The 26,742-nt window shown below is 40.6% G+C and overlaps 1 protein-coding gene and 1 long non-coding RNA gene across 19 annotated transcripts in view; one reads left to right on the top strand and one right to left on the bottom strand.

Moving 5' to 3' along the window:
• The first annotated feature begins 5,552 nt into the window (after positions 1-5,552).
• LOC112943449 lies at positions 5,553-26,448 on the top strand. Its single transcript, XR_003248574.1, has 3 exons — positions 5,553-5,644; positions 25,572-25,666; positions 26,402-26,448. It is a non-coding gene; the product is annotated as an uncharacterized LOC112943449 (long non-coding RNA).
• ANK2 (ankyrin 2) overlaps positions 12,893-26,742 on the bottom strand; it is a 165,828-nt gene continuing 151,978 nt past the window's right edge. For 17 of the 18 annotated variants that reach the window (XM_026034604.1, XM_026034605.1, XM_026034607.1 and 14 more), the window contains 8 exons: positions 24,170-24,301; positions 23,505-23,651; positions 22,289-22,571; positions 20,591-20,879; positions 19,594-19,677; positions 18,253-18,420; positions 17,215-17,397; positions 12,893-14,504 (listed from right to left, as the gene is read on the bottom strand). In XM_026034604.1, coding sequence (XP_025890389.1) covers positions 14,490-14,504; positions 17,215-17,397; positions 18,253-18,420; positions 19,594-19,677; positions 20,591-20,879; positions 22,289-22,571; positions 23,505-23,651; positions 24,170-24,301 — 1,301 coding nt within the window. In that variant the 3' untranslated portion in view covers positions 12,893-14,489. The remainder of the gene's footprint in view (positions 14,505-17,214; positions 17,398-18,252; positions 18,421-19,593; positions 19,678-20,590; positions 20,880-22,288; positions 22,572-23,504; positions 23,652-24,169; positions 24,302-26,742) is intronic. The other variant, XM_026034606.1, reaches the window with a different exon arrangement.

Here is a 26,742-nt window from a genome sequence, read left to right as displayed (position 1 = left end):
CAAACTCTGTTTAAATGGTTGTTTTTGATGATTGCCATCGGTTAACAGGTGCATATTCCACAAAGGCTTTCCTTACAGAAGTCCTCAGTTCAGTTACTGATCTCTTCTTCAGTGAATTTCTCAAGATTAGGACTCTGAGGTACATAGCAAGGCAACATAGGAGACTACTCTCTTGGCTGTATTTAAACACAGGATTTTAGTAGTTGAGGCCTGACGAACTGACACCTTTCTGCATCAGGATGTTCTTTGACGGGTAAGACTAGCTTTTCACACACAAAAGGCAGAGTTACTTTACGTTGCACAAGTCTTAGGCAGCTAGCCAGAGCTGTGTGACAGTGGTACTTCAGAGGATGCAAGTGCTGGAGCTACCAAGAGTAGCTTTAATGATTTCATTAAAGTGCCTTGGCATCTCTGAGAATGAGGATCTGGTATCAAAATTCAAGTATTTGGATGGGCAAAAAGAGAAGACAATCTGAGGCATACAGCCTCGCCTCTTACCTCTACTGGCCACTACATGTTCTCTACCTTTTTATGATTCCTTTTTGTTACACAGATCTTTCCCAAATAAACTCATCCTCCCCCAGAAAGAGCCCTAAAATTGTTACTACATAATATTTATTGTGTTAAAAATATGGTGATGATCGGTACCACTCCTGGAAATGAATTGTTTCTTTTTCCTTAAAGTAGAGGAAACTCTCCTTCCTCCGTTCTTCCCCAGATAGCTTAACTTCTGTGTCCATAACGTAAGGCCAGTTCCCCAGGCACAGCCAATAACTGGAACAGTATACAGTCCAACCAGGTTTAGTGCTGCTGGTGCTCTGGGATTTCAGTGGGAAGCTTCTAAAAGCATTATCTAATTAAACAGTGCCATGTCGGCATAGTGCGGGCATCAGCTACACAGTTTTATGGCTATAAAAACCAAGACAGATTACACAGTTTGCTCAAGGCTACAGAGAAGGATACTAGGGGCTAAGGGTTTCTAGGTGCAGGGGTATGTTTCATCCCTTAAATGCCACAGTTATTACAGTCTCCACGTGAAGGATTTATAGGTAGGATTATAAGCACAGTTTGAAGGATAGGCTTCCTCACTGCATTGCACAGTGTGTCATGGTTTGTAGCGCTCGTGTGCCTTCCTCGTCCTTGTAACAGAAACCTTTCACCTTTCCAAATCGAGAGGAAAGGCAGTAGCCCTAGTAAGTTGCTGGAAAGGCAGTAGTGTGTTAGCTAAATTCCCTCTACTTTGTAAAGTTCACATCTGTCCTAGCTCTTATAATTGTGCAGCAGTTCTCAAATCTGAGAGAAACACATCGTGCAGGCTCATCCTGAGAGCAGTGTTTGAATGAAATGTGGCTGCAAAATACTGCTATTCGCTACAGAACATGTGCCCTGTGAGCTTTGAAGGTATGATGAGTTAATTTTATTAGCTAACCCAACTTCCTCCATCTCTCTGTTTGAAGCTAATAAGTATTAGCAATATTTTCTCTTTATACAGTCTTAAAATTCAAAAAGCAAAACCAAAAATTATCCCTAGAACCCTCCCCCCCCCAAATTAAATTATTTAACCTTTTTCTTTTAGTCGCTGACACTGACCTACAGAAGCAAAAAGACCTTGCTTGATTTTTAGATGCCAGAGCCTCTTTTTGAGGCAATTAGACAAACAGAGGAGGTTTGAGATGGTGATGATTGAGGGAGAGGTCATTAGAAGTTTCAGTTTTACAGTGGCCTGGTTGAAATATAGTGCTAAAACACATGTTCATAAAATTTGAACCAGGGGAAAAGGCTGTCTGTTACATGTCTTGGTAGGAGTGATGTTTTTAAGCCTTTGAGTAATTTAAGTGGAATTGCTTAAGCTTCCCACTTTAGGACCCTCCTTGATTTCTTCTGAAATACATGCAAAAATAGAAAAAATTCAGGGAGCAGCTGCAGTGGAGCATTATCCTYGTTGTCAGCCTCCCCCCACACACACATGCACGCACTGAAAACACCCTTATGTAAAGAAGCAAGACAAAGAAAACCAGGTAATTGCAGTATTCTTAAAAACACTTCCATCCTTCATGCTTTCCTTAACATCTGTAGAATGGACATAGCGCACAGCTTGTATGCCTTCAGTTAAATTATCTGAGATGCATACAAATAGATTTCAAATGCTACAACCTACTCAGGCATTGTAAAGGATAAAGAAATCACTTGCATTTTGATAAAGGTGATGATTTTAAGAATTGTCTAGTGAACCTAGAGGCAATTTTAAGAAGGTGCAGGACTTGTACTCTTAAGTTGCTTGAAAGTCGTATCCTTTTTCCCGCTTGGATGTCCTAAAAACATGAGCTGACTGCTAAAAAAATCTCTCAGGTTTCTGATAGTTTCTATTCCTATTTCAGGAGGCTGTGAAAGACCGAATGATCATATACCCGTAAGGATAGATTTTAAAAAATACATAAATTCCTTGGGTTAAATTTAAGGTGTGTTCAAGTGATTCATTTCAATGATCTTCTTCCAATTATCTTGCTTTATACCTAAGTGATAACTAGGGGCAAAAATTATCCTCTTATAAAGGGAGGGAGCAGAACAGTTTTACAGCCCATCCAAAACTGCCTAAAGGAATTTTGATTGTTAATGTTTAGTCTGCTAGTACATTCTGATTGACATTTCAGCAGTTTCAGCAAAGAATTTTTTTTATGTATAAATTGCTATACTAATGCTTCAAGGTATATATATGAGTACATTGTATACTGGCAAACGGCAGCCTAAAGGTGGATGGATATGAAAGYTGAGGCCCTATTAGAGACTGGAGCAAATATATTTTATGTATGCTTACTGAGGGACTGAAACATTAGAAAAGTGCTGTGAATGAAGGATGTAAGTCTTAGTACAGTAAAAAGGAGAGGAAAGTAGACAGACTTCTCTGGATTCTACTCAGATATGTTCCTTGCTGTAAACTGTGAGCTGTATTCTGTTGTTTTTACTCAACAAAAATATGAATGTTGAATATTAATTTGGATTTCATAACAAAATGGTACTGAAGATGTTGGCAGACTTTGGCTAAGGGCTTTAAACTCTGCAAGGAGCTTGGAAATCTTGTAGCTATCAAAGTAGGTCTTAAATCGCATGTCAGTATTACGAGCCTCTATCTTATTTGTAAGTATTCCTGCATCCCACAGAATCAGTCATTTTGCTTTCTGTGTAACGTATTTATTTTTAAGTGTTGTCACTACGTAGGACTCTGTCTTCAGCACTGAAATGCCATCTATCCAGGAGACTAGCCAGAGAACCTGGAAATTACTCAGTATTCAGATGACTTGATAGACAGAAAATGTTACCGGTTTTCTAATATCTTTGAGTTGCCAGACAGGCCCATAACTGCCAGCACTCTAAAGTGTGTATTTGAGGCTCCCTATTGTACAGACCTCAGAGAAAAGGCACAGAGATTTTCAAAATCTACTTTGGGGGAGCATGTTTTGTGTAAATGCACTAAAACTGAATATGCTGTTCTGCTGTGAGACTTAGGGAGTAAAACAAGCACRCCAGAGAAATTAAGAGCAGAACTASATACCTCTAGGCAGCAATGTAATGTAATAAAKAAAAGATATAACTCAATTGGAAATATTCAGTTGGCACTAATGGCTCATTTGTTTAGACTCATATTTCTGGAGTGTCTGGCTTTTGGCAAGATGGGAGCAAAGGAAATCATGCCTACCTGCCAGTGGCTATCATTAAAAGCACTATTAAATATAGCCATTGGTCTGCAGCTAAGGAGGCACTCAAAGCCTCCTGGATAATCGCAAATGGTTTTAGGAAACTGTCAAGCACCTGAGAAGGCCATGCCCAGCTTCTTGCAGCTCAGCCACTCAYTCGCAAACAGAGCAGCAGGATCACTGTGCATTAATAGTGTAAAGAGATCTGTGTTGCACAGAGGAAAAAGTCTCCTGTGGCCTCCTGAATTAACAAAATTTGTTTTAAATAGAACATTACACTTTACAATGCCAGAAAGCACAACATAGAATATATCCCCTATAAMGTCTTTATTKCAATGTGCTTAGCTATTTATGAGCTAAAGAAAAAGAAGGGGAAAAAAAGAACTTTTTTTTYCCACAGGTTATACCATATGCAGCTGTGCTAAACACTGTTCTGGTGGGAAGTAAACTGAATCCTGCTGACTGCGGCCAGCACCAATACCCAAMACTGCAATGTGATGGTGGGTGAGAGTGTTAGGTAGGGGTGGGTACCTACCAGTGCCATCTGGCTGGGAATGGGTGCCAGTAAGTGAYAGCGCGATCCATCTGTCCAGTGTTCCCTTGCTGGCCAGAGAGAGCACCTGCCTCACCCACCTCCCCGGTCCTGCTGACTGCAGAGGCACGTTTGACTCGTACAGTAGTCTCAGAACAACGGGTTTGTTTTACTGTCCAGCTCCATCTGTGAGAATCAGGGGCGGGGCGGTCGAGAAGATACCCCTAGACCAGCCCCGCCATGCGATTCACAGCTGGTTCTCCCCTCTCCCATTTCTTGACCTTCTTGTTCCCATCTTTGTACCTTTTTTTTTTTTTTTTTTTTTTGTACTGGTCCCATCCAAAGTAAACAATGTATGTTTGCTTTGCTAAACATCCCGGTTTTACTAGATCCATACCCAAACAGCGGATTTCTGATTCCATTACCTGCTACTAGATAAATTCAGCCTTGGAGAGTGCTACTGGTATGGTTACATATGCTGCCCTCACAAGTTTATTCTTCAAGAGACCCTCAGTTGCTTGTGAGGTTTGGCCATTTCTTTTCTAGCTAGCCCTCAACCCCTTGAGAGATGCACATCTCCCTCGTGCTGCTCTGTGTAACTCTTGTCAGTGTCTCACTCTTGTCTGTCTTATCCTGAAATTTCTTATGTCCTGTAATTTTTCACATATTTCTCAGCTGGTTTAACTTCAGCCTGGGCTTAGCCAAGGGCCAGGTCACTTGCCTGAAGCCCTAACAGACATTGTGCACTAAATAGTGGGATGACGTGTTTAAGATTACTGGGATTAACAGAAAATAATAAAAGTTCAATAGCTTTCTGCTGGCAATTCCATGGCACTGCACTTGCAACTGTGCACATTGAGCAACTGAGCCACAAACATTCTGTCGTAGGTGAGTTGTCGAAGCTGTTGAAGCAAAACACAATGATGGAGTAAATATGTCCTCGGGCACCAATTAGCAATAACTCAGAATATGAGTAAAGAATGTAGTGCTATTTAAGAAATAATAACAGTAGTGCTTTCTTATCATTAAATCTGTCCCCAGTGTGTGCTCTGACATGCTTTAAGGCTTCATTGACTCCAATAACTTTACACATAGGTGTATTTGATGGGATTTTTTTTTTTTTTTTAATTTTCTTTGCTGCTTTAAAGGGAAGATCTTAGTGCGTGTTAGTGCTCCAGCACCAAAGATTTGGTCATTGCATGCACCTGGAGAAGAAAGCAGCTGTTCTTCATTCCTTGTTAGGGTAACTAACCCAGGGCCCTCTCCACATATAAATGAAGCTAGGTTCCTTAGTGAGTGAATCAGCTAGTGTTGCTAGAAGAGAAATAAATATCGCAGTAAGCAGACTGGAAATATTTGTACTGCAAATTGATATGCTTCATATGAATGGATGGATGTTTCTGAGAACTGCTTATAAATTGTGAGTACTGGMTTGAAGAATCCATTTGTGTTCAGCTGAGATACAGTAGTTGACAACTGAATAATAGTATGTTTTCTGCAGGCTATGTGATTTAGAGGAAAACTGCCAGCTGTAGGTGATGTAGCGCTGAGAGTTGTTTCTAGTGCTCTGGAAAGTTGTTAGGAAGATATGGTACTGAATAAGATAATATGTCTCTAGCTACTCCTYCAGGTAGAAAAAGGTTATGTGTCTACTTAAGAGAGAGTAATCTTAAATCATATGCAGTAACTAGAAGAAACTAAACTGTGCTTTCTGATGTATTGCTTCTAGATTGTTTTATTTCTGATACTGTGTGTAAAGAGGCCTTCATTTTGAAAGTGTACTTTAAACAGAGAAAATGAAGCATGTGTTTGCCAGGCAAGCTTCTTCCTGTGCTAGCCAACATCTGCACTTGATGTTCAACTGGCATAGAGCGTTGTTTAAATTATGTGTTTCACWTTGGAAAGCCTTCAAGTATATACAAGCCCCAGTTTGCGAACAGTTTGTTTAAACATACTGACTTATTTCCAAGGGCTCAGAGCTAGGTTCCCTTTCATGATAAATGTGCCACTATTCACATTTCTTCTTTATGAAAATGCCATTTTTAAGTATCTTTATTATTACCGTTTCAATGTTTTCTGCTGAACATATGCTAGGACTGTAACATCTGGGTTCTCCAGGATTGCCCACTCTTTACCAAAATAAATACTCAACAGTTATGTGATTCTTATGAGGTGTTGATTGGAGTAAGTGTTCACACAGCTTCAAGAAATCATGTTAAGTACCCTGCTCACTACTGATTATTCCTATACGTGTGTTAAACACCCTCTCCTTTATACATGAGGAASGAGTGTGTGGAAAATCTCTCTTCCAATGTCATTAGGCTCTTGCATAAGCCTTGACATACTCCTGAAAGTAATCTGTTAGATCAATGCGATCACAAAACTCCCCATTTGTGTTTGAATTAATTTCACATTATATATAAACTGCTTAATGTTCACCTATCAATTTTCCCTATTAGCAACATTATATCATTCTATGGAATATCATTCATTCTTATTCTATCACTAATATAGAAAGGAAGAACCACAGTTTAGAGCTTCACTAATAGGAAAAACATCTCCAAGTGTCTTTGGCTAACGTCTTCTAATGTACACAATTTGGGTGTAATTGTAAAGATTTCATTCTCTGAGCAAATAAGTGCTTGTGTAAATATTCCCAAAATACCAATTTAGAGTGCTGCTGGATGAGAGGACTGAGTCAAACTAGTAATGTGAATCCTGCTCAACTTGTTCAAAAACTTTATGAGAAGGATATGGCCTTAATTTTAGAAAATAACTCAGAATGCTGGTGAAGTCAGAGAGTAAAATATGTTTAACTGGAATTCAAGAAAAATGCACATGCTTTCATGTATGTGAAAAACAAGTTACTAAAACCTGAACCAAAGCTTGTATCAATCCTGGAGGTAAATGATACGGAAATGGAGTGCAAGCGGAGGGTGTGGGCCTTAGCAGATTTTGTTCAGCATCTAGGTTCAAGATCTTCCAACTTTCCCATTTAAAAAAAAAAAAAAAAAAAAAAAAAAAAAMCACTTTGATAATGCATGTGTCTGTGTACAAATAATGTGTACAAATAAGATGCCTGTATGGACTCAAATCAGCAGTGGATGTGATCTTGTAGTGCTAGTTTTTTGTTTCTTATATGTTTTTTTTTAAGCACATGCTCCCCTGCTTCCAGTGAGACCTCACTTAACTGACCTCAGTTTGAAACAGGTGGGAAAGGATGGTCCTTAGGGAGTTTTGCATCCAACTTAGGAGTCCAAGGAGAAGCAGAGAGCTATCTCCTTCACGATACAGGTTCACAAGGGCAATGAAATTGAGGCTGGATAGTGAATGTAACTGTGGTTTGCAGGAGCTTTGCTTCAACAATCAAAACATGGTTGTTAAGAGATGAAAGACTTTGTGTAGAGAAGAACAGTCTTGTGGTTGAGATACCCCTTTGCTTTGCTTCAGGGAATGCAGTTCTTGCCCCTTTGCAGAACTGCTCTGTGAGTAGTCTAAACTGAATTGTTTTAACATAATCATTGAGGGAATTGAAGTGGTTGCTTTGTCTAATTAAAGGTATTTAAATTAACTGACTGGCTAGTTAGAACTCATGGGCATCTCTAGATGCAGGAGGTGAACTCTTCTAGTACAGGAATCTCCTTTTGTCCTTAAATTCTGACCCATAAAATTTCCAAACTGCATCTTAGGCTCATTGAAGGTTTTGAATGTAGAGAGTCGTCTGTAGTCCTTGGGAAATAYCACCTCTGCAGAATCTCAAGTTGGTCTCATAAAATTTAACTGAAACTTTATCCTCACATTGTCCCATAAAATGCAAAATAAACCATGTTTGTGGAGAACTTTGTCATAGCAGAAAGCCACTGGAAAAAAACAGCAAAAAAGAAATATTCTTACTGTGCTTGAACTTACCTTTAAACTTCTCCATGAAAGTAGGATTAAGAAATGATTATGCCTGTTCACTTCTCAGTTTCCTAAGCAAACAAGGCTATAAAGTAATCACTTTTTAAGTGAATGCCATCCATGTTGTACCCTGAATGCATCAGCGGACCTCAACAACCTTAATCTTTTTAGTGGCTTCCACGTGTGCATATGGGAGGGTGCGCTGTAATGCTCCAGCAATGACATTTTTACACTGGAACACTGAGTGCCTGTGTTGCTATTATACTGGTGTCTTCACCTGTGGTAATTTAAAGCAGGTCATGAATGAAAGTTGCCTAAAAGGGTTCTGGGTAGAGAACAGTAGTGAAATGGTCAGAAAGGAATTGTTTTTAGAGTGGRTTCCTGTGTACGAGCTCCACGTTTTATAGCACTTGCATGAGAGAAGTGTTATTTTAAAAGATAAATGAAAGAATGCCTCCTTTCCTGCTTACAAAAACGTGGTAGGCTTTGAAAAGCTCTTTTCAGCTTCCAGGTTTACGATGTCCCACCATAAATGTGCTTTGAGGGATAAACCTGCGTTCTCCCCTCGACAAAGCGAGGGGTGATGCAGGTAGGAGCCCGTTTCCTCTGGCACCTGGAGAGGCCGCTGTSCTGAGCGCAGGCAGCTCAAGCTCACGGGAAGGGAAATCGGCACTCGGAACATTCATGTTCTATCCTGCCAGCACACAGCAATAAAAGGTCCCAAAATTATCCTGGGTCTGGTTAGCACTTACAGGCTTGGCCACCATTGCCAGATACTTAAGAAATTTGAAATTTCTGAATTTGATATTGCCGGCATCTGAAAGCAGAGCTGGTAGCAAGTAAATGAGACTGCCATTTTCCAGTGTTAATAAAATAGTTAAGGTTTCACCAGCTGTATCAGGTTTAGCCTGACTTGTGGGGCTCTCTGAAGGCAACAGGCTCGGACTGAGCAGGACTGAGGAGGCACGGCTGTCCACCTCCCACCTATCTGTAAAATCTCCTCTGTGCTTAGTTGTCTACCTTGTAAATAATAGTAAAAATATTCCTGTCTACAGGAATTAAATGGAGGCTTTTTTTGTGCTTTATGAATTAAGAAGAATATATTTTTAAAAGGTGGTAGTGGCAGGGGGAAAACCCTGAATAGTTCTAATATGTCTGGAAGTGCTGGCCATGCAGCATTTTTATGTACCTTGGCTGTTATTCTTGGAATCTGGTGAATGACAGCATGAATTATATATGCAAAGATAAAATTTGCTTTACTGTTTTGTGGTGAGATGTGCTTACTCAGGAGCACTGACAATAAATGTCTACTTCAGTACTCCCAGCAAGCAAGAAGGGGTACAAGTGCAGCTTAAATAAATGTAAATACTCACAAAATATTCCTGCTTATATCTATTTTTTCCGTTTTTTCCTGTTTTTACCATTGGTATCACAGGAGTTTTTTTAATGTATTTGATCAGGGAGTGAGGACTTTCTTGCTCGTACTGCAGTATTTGACCTCCGGGACGTGTGTTATTGGGTTCTATTGAAAGCTGATGCCTTGCTGCGCTCTAGCGGCTGCCAGTCGAGCATCCCTGCGCGCGGCCGCTGCGGCGCAGCCCCGGGCCCCGCGGGGCTGACTGCGCTCCTGAGGCGGCCGTCGGGCAGCAGCAAGGTGCGCTCTGCAACAGGGGAAGAGCAGGCCCGAGGGCCCCGCGGGAGCCAACGCGGCCCCGGCTGCTCTGTGGGCTCCTGCTGCGGCTGTGCGACCGCCGGGCAGGGCGAGCGCCCGGCCCTCAGTGCGCAGGGCGACTGCTGCTCTGCTCCCGCTGCCCGGCCTTGTGTGACACCGTGGCTTGTTGGGTGTTTCTCTGAGCTGCTGGGCAACGCAGGCAACGTCGGTTGTTGATGTTAAACATAGATGGCTGGTGAATGAAGAGGACACTGGGGCTGGTGCTGCGCTGCTTTGAAGAAGTCACATGTGTCCTGCTTCATTCCTGAGCTGAGCAGCAGCAACGTTTGGGCTCGGGTACTGGTGGGTGTAGTAAGTGGGACTAGGTAAGTGGAGGGTGTAACAGTGGTCAGGAAGAGTGCAATCCTGTCCAAGGAGGTTGGCTTATTGGAATGGACCTGAAATGCCTTTTTATAGGCAAAGGAGTCAGTGATTTGAATCCAGTTCCCCACTTGCAAGTTGCACACAACATTTTCAACTCGTGGCTTTTAATGGAATAGATGGGGCAGCATTTTCCTCTGACAGTGTGGTGGGTTGTTTTCTATGGCTGAATAGGGTTCAGTTTTGAGAGCAACTCTGGGTCCAAATTACACCATAAGTGTTTGAGCAGAATGAACCAGTGTTTYTACTATCTCTAAATGATTCAAAGACACTGTGAACTACTTCTCCTTGTACGCTTTCTGTGTCGAGCTCATTGCTGCCAAGTGTGTTGGGCAGCCTCGTGGATGGTGTTCACTGCTCTGTCCTCATAGAAGCAGGAAGCAGAACTGACTGAAAGGGCTGAGACTCTGCCAGCGTTGTGGCTGCTGCTGAGGGAGGGTGAAGGGGGATAGTGAGAGTATGGCTAGACTCGGAAGACAAAACAGACTTATGCAAGGGACGGAAAAAGAAAGGCCAAGATTGGAGATTGCCTCTTTGCTGACTTAAAGCAAAAACCCTRCAAGTGTTTTTTTTTCCTTACTGGTGGATGTTCTAAGACTTGACAAACTTGCTGGATTTGGGCTTTTCTGAAATGTTGCTTTCAATGCTAATGTGCTTGTAGAACTTCTGAAGTGTGATGTGATAGTTGAAATACCGTAGAAAAGGAAAAGTAGCTGTAAGAAAGTGTGCAAGGCACCTAGAGCAGGTGGCACAGGGTCGCGTKCGGGTGGGTTTTGAAGACCTCCAAATTGAGGTGATGAAATTAGTTTCATGCTTTTTGAAACAGTGACACCCAGTCAGCGTGAGACACCACTGCCCTGCCTGGAAGGCGGCTYGTCGTGTGTCCTGGCTGTGGTTTTGTTTGGCACAAGGGATGGACAAAACTGACGTGCCCGTGGGCTTATTATGCACAATGCCCACTGCTGCYGGGGGCTGCTAGTGAATAGAAGCAGAAGGCTACAAAGACCGCAATAAAGCTGTGGTCTTCTGAGATGATTTACTGAACTGATTAAAGTCTGATTAGATAGTTGATAATGCTCAAGAAGTGGATTGCTGTTTGTTTGGCTTTGGTGGATTAAGTAGGTTGTGGATGCTGTATTTTCCATCTACAGCTTTTTTGTTGTTGTTAGTTTTAAGTGGAAGAGAAATCTAACTGGGTTTGAGTTGTTGCCACTTGAACAGTCCATGGCAAGTGCAAGGCCATACACTTAAAATTTTTCATTATAAAAATGATGATGCTCTCAAGTATTTCTGTAAAATGATGTTTCTATTGGAGAATGTGTATGCCAACACAACAGATTTGAAACCAGTCGGACTAGGATCTAAAAGCATTTTAATATCATGCCTCTGATGTTGCTCTGAGCTCAGAAGTAGCTGTGTACAGCCCTGTTCCAAACTGCCTCCTTTCTGCTGTCCTGCGCGTGTCCCTCACCTCCCAAGTGAACCAACCTGAATGAGATGAGCGCTGTGTAGCTGTCACAGCTGCAACTCAGCTAGTGCTGAGTAAGACAGTGTGGTTTGCTAAAGCAGTGATGAAAGCACTAGCTAGAGCTAGTGCTAAGTTACAAATGACACATGCTCTGGAATTGATGTGTGGAAGAAATAAAGTCTTCTTATCTCTTCTGTTACCTACTTCAATGTCCCCAGAAAGACTTCAGTGTTTTGTCTTGCTGATTTTAGTGTTTACAATCGTTTCCTATTCTTCTTCTGGAAACTGGGACAATGTCAGGGTCTTGTTTACCTGTTGTTTCCCCTCATTCTTCCCTTAATCCCCCGCCCTGCTCTTTTTTGGGTCTTAAAGATGCTGAGGAAATGCAGCAGTCAAGTGGGGTGCCCAAATAAATGTTGTTCCATTTATGCTGTATGGCAGTAAAGGAGAGAGAGCCGTGATTGCTACATTTAACACTTGTACATTTTATTTAGTTAAATCAGCCATTGTACACATTGCAGCTATGTATTGTTAGTGTTGTATTTCTTTTTTTTTTTTCTTTTTTTAATCTTTAACTAGTACATGCCCTCATAGATATATTCAATTAGTGTTATCACCATGGGAACAAGATGCTGATTCATCAACTTAAATTCACTTCTCTCACAGTATTCAAGTTCTTTGATAACACAGCAAAAATCAAAATAAGAGGTGAATAACCATTATGTTGTTACACAGAACATCATCTGCACCGCAAATAACACAACAGAAATGCATTTCTTTAGAGCTCCATTCTTCAAGATCATCCTGTGCTGTCTTTGACAGTAAGAAAGCCCCGAAGTATTGTGAAGTGTTTCATCATGGGTCTCATTCATTTTGGCTGCAAAACACTTGTTTTCTATCTGCCTGCCAAAAGTGGGCTAGCGAGATGCCTTTTTGTATTGTCCTGCCTGCAAGAAGCTAGAACTCCCAAGACGTTTTCACTCTTTTGGCATTGTAACTTTAATGAGAAAGTGCCCTTTTTCTGAGCACTGAGTGAGTCATTCAAAAACAAATAAAGTCTATGGACAGATAGGTCTTACTCCTACGGACAGAATTTATTTTTTTAATGTGTAAGCTATTAAAACAAAAAAAAAGCTGATTAAAAACACTTAAAGTTTGTATGTGTGTGCATCATACTGTCCTAAAATGCTGCAGAGCTCCAACCACTATATTTTAGATTATAGAACACCAAAAGTGTCAGATCTTTATGTTCCCTTTTTTAAAATAAAAGTGCAGACATGCTGTTATGGTTTTCAGAGGGTTGGCTTAGAAATATATATATAATATATATATAAAGATAACAAAATATGAACAGAAACTGGCTATCAAGGATTGTGAGGAACTTTCTCTTTAAAAAACACTTGATTGGAAGATAAAAACTGCTCGCTCAGTGCTAAGAGGGCCAACAAGCTGACATGGCTACAGAAGGGTTGAGTTCTTTGACTTTCAGATGCCACATGCATGTATCGGGTCAGAGGCAATCTTGATAAAACATGGTGAATTAATGTATTTCTCTGTATAGTGGGTAGATCTTTCTCCCATAGTTATCTACAGTGCAGTGGACAGCAGGAAGTACCATCAGTAAGACAGTGTGGTTTGCTAAAGCAGTGATGAAAACAGGATACTACTGTAGTTATAATTGTTTAATACACCCTGCCACATGTCCAGATCTAAAAGGTTTTAATACCGTATGCAAATGTACCATAGATATAGCTGCTAGCAAGTTGGTTACCTAACTGGGTATTCTTAATTTATTTTAATTTATCTTTATTTTTTTTTCTTTAACCTCTTTCTGGAAATCTTTAGGTGGCTGGCCAAAGGTCTTAAAAGTTGTGGGCCACAGTTGGCTGTTAATTCATGAAAACAGCTGAATTTCCAGGTTTTTTAACCTGACTCTTAGAGCCTTTAACTATAATAGATCCTTAAATTTGAAGTCCTATGGATGCAGGAAAACTGCAGTGCTTCTTCCTCAGGTGGTCTGTATTCAGTCGATTATGTTAACAATTTTTTTAACTTTTTTTTTTCTCATCCGTGTTCAGCAGTTTCGGTAGACCTGGTAATCCGTTATGTTAACTGTAGTCGTAGGCAGTGTGTTCTCTGCAGTCTTTAGGTCCAAATAATCTTGCTATATACAGTTTACATGTTAACATCCCCCTGCTCTTTTTTTTTTTTTTGCCCTTTTTTTTTCTCTCTCCTTTTTTTTAATGACGCGTGTACATAGATAGTCACTTGAAGAGGCCGGTTGATGAAGTTGGGTTGACAAATGCAGCTTCGTGAGGCTAGTGCAGAAGCAAAGGAACAGGAAAAGTGGTGGTGCTGATAAATTTCCAGTACAGCATAAGGACAACAATTTGGTGGATAAACCACCCCAAATGAAGGATGCTATCTTTGGTCACAAATTAGCTTACAGGGTACAAAAATAACAAACCCCCCAAATCATATATGGGGGCAGGGGCAAAATGGATTGGCTGCATCTGCATGGGTAGAAATGGCAGTGTCTTCCGGTGATTATGTAGGTAACAATGTCACACCTGGGGAAGGAAAATGCTGCGTACTGGGGGGAAGGTGACGTGATGCTGTTGAGGGGTGGCAGCTTCTCACTTGGCTTCGTGTTTCCAGTCCTCCTTGCAGAAGTGCCTAAGAAGCTGCTGGAGGTCATATTGGAGGTCATCCTGTGGTAGTGCTTCTGGTGTGCCTTCCACCTCTTCTATGTGAATGTGTTTTCCATACTGGTCCTTCATCACGGTCCTCTTCTGGGTACTGGCTTTATTCAGTGTTGTCCTAAAGAAAAAGAATGAGAGAACTTTAAAATTCATGGCTCCTGAAACCTTTAAAAACCACTCCTTTTAAAGCACACGCTGCTTCCATAAGGTAAACTAATATTCATCTGCACCTATATAATAAGCACACAGTTTCATGTGCTTCACAAAAACATGCTGTAACACACAGGCGACATATCAAAAACCACACAAGACTTTCCTACTTGCTCTGTTTCTCTTTGTGTTGCCTTGTAGAAGAGTAACTTAGGATTTCCTCACCATGCTTTCACCTCCTTTAGATGTATTATCTAAAGTCTTTTTGAAGATGTCTGAGTGAGTCAAGTCTTAATTCTGACTGTCAGAAAAATTGTATCTTAAAATTGTATCTTAATTGTATCTTAAAATGTTTTATTCATTTTGCTCATAGTTCTGCTACTTCATCAGAACTTCTTGCCCTGCTAGTAAAAACTTTAAACCTCCCTTAGCTTTCTCTAGATCTCTGTGTGTAAATTGGACAGCTAGATTGGACAGCTAGATGTCTCTCAGCCTGATTTAGAAGCCCAAATTTTGGTCAGAGCGTATAAGGAAGGCTCTTAGGAATCCACACACTTGGAAATTCCTGTTTGCTCTGCCAGGAATAGCTAGATGCACAAAACTATTTAATCAGGTAGTTGATGCTAATTCARCCTATATGACAAAAACTTCCCTCTATCAGGCAGAAGGCCTTGAAACAAATATTTGTTGCTTCATCTAAAAGTAGAGGAAGGTCAGCAGGTCTCATTTGCCCTTTTGACACCATTGCATAGCTCTGAAAACAGCAGGTATTTGCAGCTTGTAAGGCTTCCCTCCCAATAAAGTGGGATACTGTTTATCCCAAATATAGACACAAATGAAGTCAAAACAAATTAAAACTGACCCTTAAAAATTTATCAGTTGGGGAATGGTATATGTTACTGAGCTAGTCTTTCCAACTGAGTGTAGACTTTTCCAGTGCTTCTTGTACATGCAGAACATCAATGTTAGTAGCAATATTTAGTATTTTGCAAATAAAATTTCAAATACTGCCAGATAGTGACTTCACTTCAGACACTCACTTAAATCCACTTGTTTGAGTTTGTTAGTCCTTTTCTAGTAACAGCTCATTGACATGCCAAGCCAAACCTTTTAATAACTGATCCGTCGTCTTTTGTGATTTCTTTCTCTATTAAAGCAGGGAGTTGGACTTTTGTTTGGTTACCTGTATAGCTTAAAGCCTAAATAAAGCAGAAACAGAACCCTAGGACATAAGATAATTGTCCTCCATATTAATGAAGTTGAGTAAATCTATGCAAAACTGAGGAGGTGTTTAAAAGAAATGGCATGCTGAGAAAAGCATAAAGACACAAATAATTTGGAAGTATGTGCTGCCACTTGCCTCCTTTTAAATCTTCATCAAATATATAGATGAATAACGGTTTCTCATGCAGGACAGTCTTATTGTTGCTAAGAACTGTACTGAAGGGTGTCTTGGTGCTCTACTTTCAACTTTCAAACAGCCCTACATGAGGCCTGGAGCACCGCCTTTGCAGAGCCTGTGGTTCACATCTATTTATGACAAGCCTTTTCCYGTAGCACAAAGTGTTCTTTCCTTTGTATGTGTTTCAACTCTCCCCTTGGGATGTGGGTGCAAGCGAGAGCTCAGAACAGTTGCCTGCTCCTGGTGCTAGCAGTACCTAGAGAGAGAGATGGGTGATGATTCTGAGCCGTGACCGTCCTGAAGGAGAGGCAAGGAACGAGTCCTGCGTGTTCCATGGGAATGTCGCCGCTGTTGGTAGCGCTTCCCAGGGTGGGGAGGGATAACAGGGCATTCGGTGGGATGTGTCCCATTTTCTGAATCTCCACTGCAGCGCCTGCCAGCTTTTGCTGCTTGTGCTGGTTTTGCCGGGAGAGAGGGATCTGGCTACAGGGCCTATATTTATGGGATTTAKCCTCTCGATTGAACAGCTTACTACTGCTGTTCTGCTGCAAGTAAGTACAACTACTGTACTGTAGAAAGCCCATACCTGAACCATGAAATTGTTGCAGCTATGCTCTTAGGTGATATATGTTGTCAAATTACAAAAATACAGTATTAAAGTTGTGTGTATTGCCAAGAAGTTCTTTTCCACATGAGTCTTCAAGGTGGCAAGGTATTGTTGGTATTATTTAAAGGAATAATGGTTGGATTAAAAGGAAAGGGCTCTCAGTTCCTTATAGGAAAAATATATGTATTAATATAACTTTCTGTTACTGACATGTCTAAGCTCWTCAGCAAACACCTTAAAACACGAAAGGTGCTGGGTGACCTGGTAGCTCTCCCTTTCAAGGACAAAAGGAACAATTGCTGTTACACACGGACCTGTCTAGAGAGCAGACTCGGGTACTCTAATTTCTAAAGTCAGCTGCATGTGTTGCAGCACATGAGTGGGCTGGTCTAAGAGTAGCCATGCAAGTAGTTTATCTGCTTTAGTCCAAGCCCTCAATGTTTCTAGAACCTTGAAATGTTTCATAGGTAGCGCTGTAATGACGCACCTTCCTATTCTCCCTCTGCTTTACATCCTTAAGCCTTCATAGCCTGGCTAAATATAGCCATGAGGCTTATACTTGGTAGGCGAGCGATGTTCCATCACCAAAACCTGTTCAGTAGAGTACAACTTGTCCCTGAGTTTGCTGTGACATATGTTTTAGCACTTGTATTTAAAATGCCTTTTTACCTCTTCAAAGTCCTCTTTGGCTGATGGAAGATCAGTAGCTAAGCTCGCATCCCCCAGGTGTTTCTCCATTCTCTCTCCTTGCACTACAGTGGTCTTTATCACTTTGCTGACCTTGCGGCCTTCTACTGGTTCAGATTGGAAGTTGGAGGCACTAGACAAAATGGCAGGTTCAGACAACGTCACCTGGAGGGTCAGAAGACAGAAGTATGAATTGAGTATGAATTACGTAGCAGATGCAGACTAAGCTTAGTCTTTGGTTAGCTTTGTTCTCTCTTCACCCCTGCCCTGCAGATCAGCAATGTAAGAAGGGTCTCGCCTCCTACGTGTGTGCAGTCAATGCACACTCACTGTTCTTTGTTCCCTGCTGTACAGCTCCAGGACTACACTGTAAGATTTGTGCAGGTCCAGGTTGCAGGAGCAGCCCTGGTTGATTTGCTGCGCTGGTGCTGCCCCAGCTGAGCTGCTGAACCCCGGAGTCAGCAAGACGAGGCTGTTGGACACTGCAGCACAGGCTGCTGCCCCACCAGAGCCAGTGGGTTAGATGTAATAAAACTGTAGTTTTAGAATTGACTTAATTGCAGACTCCTGGAGAAAATCAAATCATCTTGCCTAAGAAACCTAGCGTAGGTCGTAAATGTGTGTGTTAGCAGACCCCTTATCACTCATACATCATCTTACATGATCTGCTTACTTAAGAATTTAATATTTTTCATAAATCATTCAATTTGAATCTGTCTTCTGGCTTTCATGTACAGAAAAAAAATAGCCTTCTCTCTCCCTTTTCTACTCCTTTATTTTCTGAAGTCTTTCCATATGCAAGGATTTTTTAAGTATAATCAATAATAATAATGTTGATGGCATAAGAACTATTTATTAAGTGTGCAATTAAAGTGTTTGGGCTGTAATAACCTCAGTCGGCAATGCAATGCCTCTTCCAAACATTTCTTGAAATTTTGCATTTCAACTTGTGAAAAACAGAGTAGGCAGCTCTGTTCTTTCAGATGCTTTGCACATCACAAGGGGAGTGAAAGATCTCACCTCAGATTGTTCACTGCCACTCTTCAGCACAACCCGTTTTACAACTTTGGAATARCTATCTCCTTCTTCAACTTGAACAGGCAACTGTTGTGGCGTTCCCTGCACTGTGACTTCTTCTCTTTCGGTGCCATCCGCAGAAACGTATCTGCGGATGATCTTTCTTGTGACCTGAAAGAAGGAAATAGAGCTTTGTGTGTTGGAGAGGAAAGCAAACAGAAAAAACAGAATAATATAGTACTCTTCCTTATTCTCCATATAGTTTCAGTTTCTTCAAAAGCTCTATTTATTTTTCCAAACCGCAGTGTATGGAATAGTATAGGTATTTAGGTAGTATAGGTATTTCGGTGCTTTAGCCTTTTTACGTGTTTCACAAACACCCATAGCCAAGTTGCACAGTGATGCCTTAGCCCAACGTAAGCTCTATACAATAAAATTTCTGGTAATTTACTCCACATGCAGACATATACATAGTTGAACTACTCTTTAAAATAGTAGTTATTAGGAAAAGAAGCTTATTACCTTAGAGAGAAAATATACTTTACAATCACATAATTGCTAGAGGACCTTAAGACTGACACTTTCAAAAGGATCATTGTATTGCAAGACTTGAAAACGAGGCTGTGAGCTTGGTGATCAAGACAAGGGGCATGGACACTGACTGGCGTCGCTCTTGACGCTGCTGGAGCTGATGGGCTCCGTCACTGCTTGACCACTGAGTTGGAACGAAGCYCCTGAAGAGACTGACCTGGTGTGTGGTGAGGCCCAAGTGGGGCAGAAGAGAATTACAGGGTAAAGATAAGATAGAGTTTTCTAGTTTAATAAGAATATTCTCTGTAAGATTTAACTCTGCTTTCTTCAAGGACTACCCTGTGGCTTTAGATGAGATGAACGTTAAGAATATACCTCCCTTTCCCCCACCCCACCTCCTTTGTCCAATAACTTACTTGTTCTGATGCACAATCAGACCGTCTTGTATGTCCAACGGTCACAGAGGCAGAGGTATCTCCACCTCTGTGGTCTACAGAATTTAGTCTCTTCAGCATGCTCTGAATATGTTTATTTTATGAGACCATCTTAGAAGTAACTAATTTCTATATTCTCTGTTCCATAAAACCCGAACTGTATTTCTCAATTCAGAAACTGAGGAATGTGTATAGTCACAATTGAGTAGTTGTTTTTGAGGATCAGGATTTAGGTGACTCTGGGGGATCTAGCCCTCCAATAGCTCATTAATATGAGCAAAGTCATGCTCCTAGATGGCACTTCAAGCAGTACGTGCATTTATTTATCCTTCCTCTTATAGGGCAGTAGGAAGGTGGCAGGGAGCGTAACTGACGATACCTTCTTTACCACTATGTGGCCATATTCATCTGTATATTGCTCTTCTGTGACTGATTCTGGTGGAATTTCAGGCATACTATCAGCCTGTATGACAAAGAACAAACTTCAGTTAAGCAGAGACTTCATGTAAGTAGTTTTTTTGTTTTGTTTCTTAAATAAGAATAGTTAATTTTGAAATTTGTTAATTGGTTAAAGAGTWAAAAAGGAGTATGAGAAGAAAAATGTTCTATAGATAAACATCTAGGAAAGTATTAGCATGTATTAGARAAATAGAAAGCAAGGAAAGGTATGTCAGAACTGACAGGCAAGTATGCATTAGTTGATCATATACAGATCTAAAAAGTCTTTTGTCCTCCTACTTGAGGCATCTCATGACCTACAGAGCAGGGTTAGCAGTTCTGCTATAGTCATCTTCTCGACATAAAGAACTAGAACAATGTATCTGAAGGCCATGCATCATTTTGGAGCATTCCAGCTGCAGGTGCACTGTTAGCCAAGAGCTGTCTCAGCAGATGCCACCAGGACACGATCACCACTGGCACATGCACTAGTTCCACACTTGGTACCTGAATAATCACCCGGCGCCGAACGACCCTGGTAGTTACCATGTCTTCCTCATCAGAGCTGATGTCCAGCTTGCCTAACTGCTCTGCTAATTCCTATTGGGAGCAGGGAAGCAGTGCTGTGTTTACTGAGGCTGTATGTGGTACTAGAAGTACTTACGGGTTCTGAGTTGTTTTAAGTCTAAAAGTGTCTTTGGAAAAATGTTGCTTTTTAGATTTTGATCTTTTTCTGTTCTCTGAGCCGTCATTCTAAGCCTTTTGATCTTTGAGCCTTCATTCAAATATTAGCCCTGAAATTCAACTGCAATAAGCACTCTGCAACTAAGCCTTTTCACCTTCATGGTTATCAGGCCGATAAGTCTCATTTACAGACTGAGCGAGACAGAACAGTTGCTCTTTTGCATCAGTTACTTTGAGGCAAAGTAGACATATACCTTCTCTAAAGAGTCCTCTTCATAACCACTTCCAATCTTTTCTGGCTGTTCATCACTTGACTCCACTATCACTAGACTAGTTCTCCTGGGCGAGAGGTCATCCTGGTGCAGCGGGAGGTCGTCAGGCTCTTGGACGATGGGAGAGTCACCTCGCCGAGCAGCCGGCAGGGGCCCTGGCGATGGTGCTCCACGCTCRGCCGCGCTGACACCTTTGGATTCTTTGCTTGCACTTCCTGCTGCCTTTCCAGGGGGTGCTGCTGTGGTCTGCTCTGTTCCTGCAGCTGTGACACTGTGAATTACAAGTTCATGTAAAGTACCTATGATGCTGTTCTTGATTTCTGTAAATGAAGTATCTCTGCACCCAATAAAGGGTGTTATGCCTTTTAGCTAAGTCTACACATAATTGGTACGCTCTGAGTTGCTACAGAACAATCTGGCTAGGACCCACTCATCTTCCTGCCTAAGGAAATCCTCCAAACACTTACAGCTCTTTGTTTCTAAAAATTCTCAGGTGCATATAAATRCTGGTATCCCCTCATCCTCAAAAATAACTGGGTAAATAGTACCTTTTACTTAAATTCCTGGTACTAAAATTATTAACAGGTAGAGAATAACTTGCATGGATAAGTGGGTGTGTTCTTTTTTTTTCCCCTGTTTGCTTTCATGTTATGAGGTGGGCTTTGACAAGCTATTGTACTCCCCCACCTGCTGTCCCCAGAATAGCTGTGGTTACAGAGTAAGAAAAGATTTCTTTGTAGTATAGGTTTAATATACTAATATCCAACCTTTTTTCCTTTTAGGGTATGTGTATATATATTTAACTACTTAGAATTAACTGTGTTTGATATGACTTAGTAGCAATGACAGGGAAGTTACTATCTTTCTTAGTATTGACAATAATGTCTGAAAAATGTTTGTCTCTGGAATAACAGAAGTTATTCCAGTAATACCAGGAAAACCATAGGAAGTGAATCTTTGCTATTTCATTAGCCGCAGATACCCACATTTATATGGCTTCTAGCTGTCATTATGAACAATGGGGAGGGATGAGGAGAAGAGGGAAATGTGGATGTCTTGTTTACTGTATCAGCTCAAGTGAAATCAGCCCCAAATCAGAATTCAAAGCTATCCTGTACAGGCCTTCTAGATCTGTATTTTATCATGTTCTGTTTATTTAAGTACTTTTGTCGTGTCTGTATTGATGCCCGTTTCCCTTGCCATCTAATATTTTGGTTTTTTAAATATAGTTTTTGCCAATACGCAGTTTTGAATTTTGTGAGAAATCATTAACTTGGAAAATCATTGTCTGAATTCAGAAATGCACCTGAAGCTGAGAAAAGGACCCTTCAGTGTAAATTCCCTTAAGTTTAACATTACTTACTTGCCTCGCAATACGTGGAAAATACAGATTGCAAAAACAACCCTATATTGTCTATCCTTCTTTTCTTTCATACATACTAGATTGGGTTATTGCTTTATGTTCATAGTGAAGAACAGACCCACTCTTGCAATCCTTAAGGCCTCCTCCTTATGGATTAAGAAGTTAAGCACAGAGTAGCTAATGAATTAACATGCAGAATCAGAGAAATTAAAAGCTCGCCCATATGCTTCAGGGAAAAGCGAAAAAAAATCATCTTATTGCACAGAGGAGGGGTAATCTGTTCTACTGGACTTTCGTTCTGGTCTTTTGACACTCACCAATATTCCTGTTGGGAAGCAGCAGATGGCTTTTCTGACACGCTTTGGGGTTTCCCTGAGAATTCAGCTTGTACTTGTTCCTTATGTGCTTGTCTCAGGAGCTCGGCCATTGAGAGCTCTGCCTCGCTCCTGGGAGTGCTGTCCTGAAAAGGGGAATAACTGACCGAGACATCTTCCTCGGAGACGATGGGAGGGTGTTCAGATGGGTCACTGTCTTTAGACAGTAGGTGGTGCTCTTTCTTATTCCTTGTGCTGTACACTTCTTCTTGCAATGCAGAAAACCCTTTAAAAAGAGAGGAGAAATAAAAAGTGTTGTTACAGGTCTTAGTAAAATGCAGGAACTCCTCTTATTTCTCCATTTATGTTTAACATGCTAGAATGAAAATTTTGTGTTCTCTCTCTCCCCCTCTCTTTTCTTTACTAGCTGTGTTCACTGGGATCATACTAATCTTGGAAGAAGAACTTCGGTAAAAACACGAAACTGTTTTGAATCTGAACAGGTTATCTTAGCCTGTTCTACAGTCTTACAGGCTTTATCTTAAACTAATCGCTTATTTTATTAGAAAGTTAATTATAGAAAACATGACTTTCTATTCATAAATCATCTTACAGATGGGAAGCTTGCTGCTATTTAATATCTTACTGGATTACTACTTTAATGTTCAATAAAGGGCGTAAAAGAAAGGATAAAGATTCTATTGAACATAACTAGGAGTTACTATAAATTACCCTTACAGTAGTAGTCTACTGAACTTCAACACTTAAGAAATCAGCAGTATCATAGTAGAATTGCAAGTGGTATCACAGATATTTGAATGCAAGGTTTTTCCAAATAATTGTTTTTGGAAACTATCTTACAAGCTTTCATTGAGTCACAATGCAACCTTGTTAACTGTTAGGAAAGCATTTGTATAGCAAGAGAGGAAAAGGGGAGAGAAAAAAAAAAAGGCTAGGTGCAAGTATTTGCAATGGTTTATTTTTTTAGTATTATTATTATTTTAAGCATTCCTTTATTTACATTTTAAGAATGACTAATGTGGGTGTCTCATATGGGGTGAAATGATGGCCTGCCCAATGTCCTGCTTGCATTGATCCTTCTTATTTGTGCTTGAGAATTCAAACCAGCCACATGAGTTCCCTGATTACCCCTGCCAAACATTTCCAACAGAACCAGGTGGCGGGAGGCGAGGCGCCGGGCAGCGCAGGGCGCCTGTACCTTCGCTGTGGTCCAGCCCTAGCGTCTGTTCCATTTCCGCGTACGTGCGAGCGCCGTGGCCCTGCGTGGAGTCTATGCCGCTGGTCTCCATGAGATGAACGATGTCCATTCGGTTGATTTTTGTAAGACACTGGGTAAGACTTGTATCTGTGGCATGGGAAAGACACCATCTATCTGAGCTGAGAATTTCACATACTCCCTTCCTTCTGTTTTCCACATCAAGGAAATACACTGGATGCTCAGCAATATAATGTATAAAATATGTATTTAAAAGAATTGAAATGTAAACTTGCAAATTCCATGAAGGAGTACGTATAAGAATTGCCATCCTTTTTACAGCCCTCCCCCTAGAAACTTGGTTTAATTCCCCCAACGCCCCCCTCACCACCACCTCCATTKAGGAAAATGTGGCCTTAGATTTTCCAGTCTTATTTTGCTGTCAAGTCCTTCAAATGAGCAAGACCAAACAACTTGCTCTATGAATACAGAATTTTGTGGTATGCCGTGTTATACAGACAAGCTTAAAAAAAACCCATAACCGCATCTATTGTCATTCTGTTACCTAAATTTTACCCATGCTTTCTTTTTGCAGCTGCAGCAGCACACATCTGTCAGCTCCCCTGGCAGGCTGGAGGCACTGCAGATGTGCTATGATGGAAACAAACCTGTTGCATGTTTCCCATCCCTTTCAAGCCAGTATTTCAGGAGTGCATGGCTCTGGTCTTGAAGCGAATTAGGATTTTCAATTCGGATCTGGTGAATTTGCTCTTCGGTGAAATCCAGCTCTCTTGCTAACTCTGAAAAAGAGTTCCATTTCTGTTAGGGTTTGTTTTGTTTTCCTTACAACTACTGCAATGGCTGGCAACAGCAAAAGAGAGAAGAAGCTTGTTTAGAAGCAAAATATTCTTTGCTCATGGGTATCTTGTGTTGTATTTGGACACCCTGTTAAACAACATGCTACTGAGAGCACTTTGTTATAGCTGGAAGTGACAAAATGTAGCAGGAACAAGTTATTAGATAGCTAGAAAGCCATAACAGAAAAAAAATACATGAGCAAATCTTGTAGCTACAGACTGCCAACTCTGCAATTGGCAGTCCAATTGGACCAAACTCCATCCCCTGAAATGTCATTTCAGAAACATTGTTCAAAAATCTACTGCAATAATTGGATTTAAATAATGGCATTTTTTAGGGTTAGATTAAAAAATAATTATACTACTCCCATGGACTAATTTCATTAAAAGGAATGTTTAAGAAGTGCAATTGAAAACCAAAAAATGTGGACTAAGGACAACTTGTCTTTCTGATCCAGCATAAGCTCAGACATTCTCCCAGAAAAAAAAAAAAAAAAAATGGCTTTACTGATCTATAATACCTTTACTGTCCAAAATCAGGATCAGCTTCCTGCTGCCATCGTATGCGTGGCTGGTGAAACAGGCCATCAGATTAGTTAGAGCCAAGGAGAACTTGTAGATTCAATCTGCTACATCTGGCCTCTAGATTTCTGCTTCTCTCGTAAGGAAGAATTCATACTTGACATGCTTCTGATTTTTCCTTACAGAGGCAAGGTCTTGATCTTGGTGGAGCCCATGTTATAACAAGCAGGAAGACCCTAAACCCCAAGCCCTAACTAGACTTATCTCTAAGCTGTTTTGTAAGAAACACAGCTATAAACTTGAACAAATATACAGTAACTCAATATTAGATTTGAATCCTAAGTAATGAAAGGAAATTTGAAAAGAAAGCAACTGCAATTTCATCTCCCAAATCGAAATTGGACACGCTGATCTTTATGCAGGATSGGTATGTTTATGCCGTTATTTATTACTCTGCTGTCCCTAGCATACTAGAATCATTAGCATTACATTGCTATTGCCTTAGACATTACTATTACATTAGTAATGCTAGAAACATTAATAGTCAAGCTGTGGGTAATGTCTGTTTTTATGAGCATCCACGTCTTCTGGTTTGATTTTCAGACCTTGTTATTTACACACACGCTTCCAGCGGGGGCTCCTGCCTTTGGCCAGCTCTAATAGTTATCTTAGTTATCTGTTATTTATATAGGTCCAAGTTCTATGGATTTGTCAAGAATTTATGCTGGAATGAGTGACTTATGCTTACAGTGCTCCCTAAGGAATTAGAGGTGGGAAAAGAAAGGGGTAAGTAACATAAAAATGTCAGTGATATTTTGCATATACACTGTAGATACTTATAAAACTAGTAGACTATAATCTAGTTCTCATTACAGGGAATTTTACATTATTGTCAAGTATACAGCTCCTTTACTCCTGCTTATTTTCAGGAGTATCCTACTAGCTAAAGGGCTACAATATAAGATTTTTTTTTTCCCTTCTCATAAGGACTGTGATTTAAAATAACTGAATACTCTTCCCAAAATCCATAGGTAAACTGGCATACATAAGAATATGTAAAAATATTCCAGTACTACTTATATGGGGAAAATACTCTAGAAATAGTGTACTGAATATAAAAAGGTGTGAAGTTTGTTTCCTGTTCTTGAAGATCATTTTTATGGCTACTTTTGTTGTTGGATTGAACAGTTTAATACACTGTCAAGATTTCTGCAAAGCTCATTTTATTTGTAAACACTTTTTGACTGCTTTTATGTGTGTATCTTGATTTAAAAAAATCATTCTCTGTCACTTTGGCTTGTGCCAAAGTAGTACAGTATTTCTCAGTAGTGTCGACTCAGCCTTGGATACTTTGCTTATTATTTGCAACTTATTTGCAAATAAATGCAATTGTTTGCAGTTAATTTGCAAATTGCAATTAAATTGCAACTGATTTGCAAATATTATAGCATTATTTGCTACTCTGCAATATTAATGCAATTACTGCAAATGTGGCCTGCTTAATCCCTTCTCCTACCACAGAGCTCAGAAAAGGAGCCAGTTGCATCTATCCTTCTTGTGGCTTTCCAGACCAGAGTTTTCAGAGCAGAGCTGGCATGAATTCCTGCATTCATCTACGTGCAATACAGAGCTGTTGCGTTTGGAAAGAAAAAAGGTAGGTAACCTCCCTCTCTTGCTCTCTCTTGCTCTCCCAGCTCTCCCTTGCTCTCCTCCTAGTAGTTTTTCCTTCTGGTGATGGTGTAGAATCTTCTCCTGMTATTTCTTAAGAGACTAGAGACATCTTAGTAGCCTGAAGACAATCTAGTTCCTATAAGCTACTGCAATATTCCCAGAAATCATGTTGAGATAATGAAGCCATCTGA

The sequence above is a fragment of the Nothoprocta perdicaria genome, unplaced genomic scaffold, assembly GCF_003342845.1.
Source record: "Nothoprocta perdicaria isolate Ctin4 unplaced genomic scaffold, notPer1 scaffold_149, whole genome shotgun sequence".
Classification (NCBI taxonomy): Eukaryota; Metazoa; Chordata; class Aves; order Tinamiformes; family Tinamidae; genus Nothoprocta; species Nothoprocta perdicaria.
Note: the sequence above shows the minus strand (reverse complement) of the source record. Positions and strands in the feature narration are given on the sequence as shown.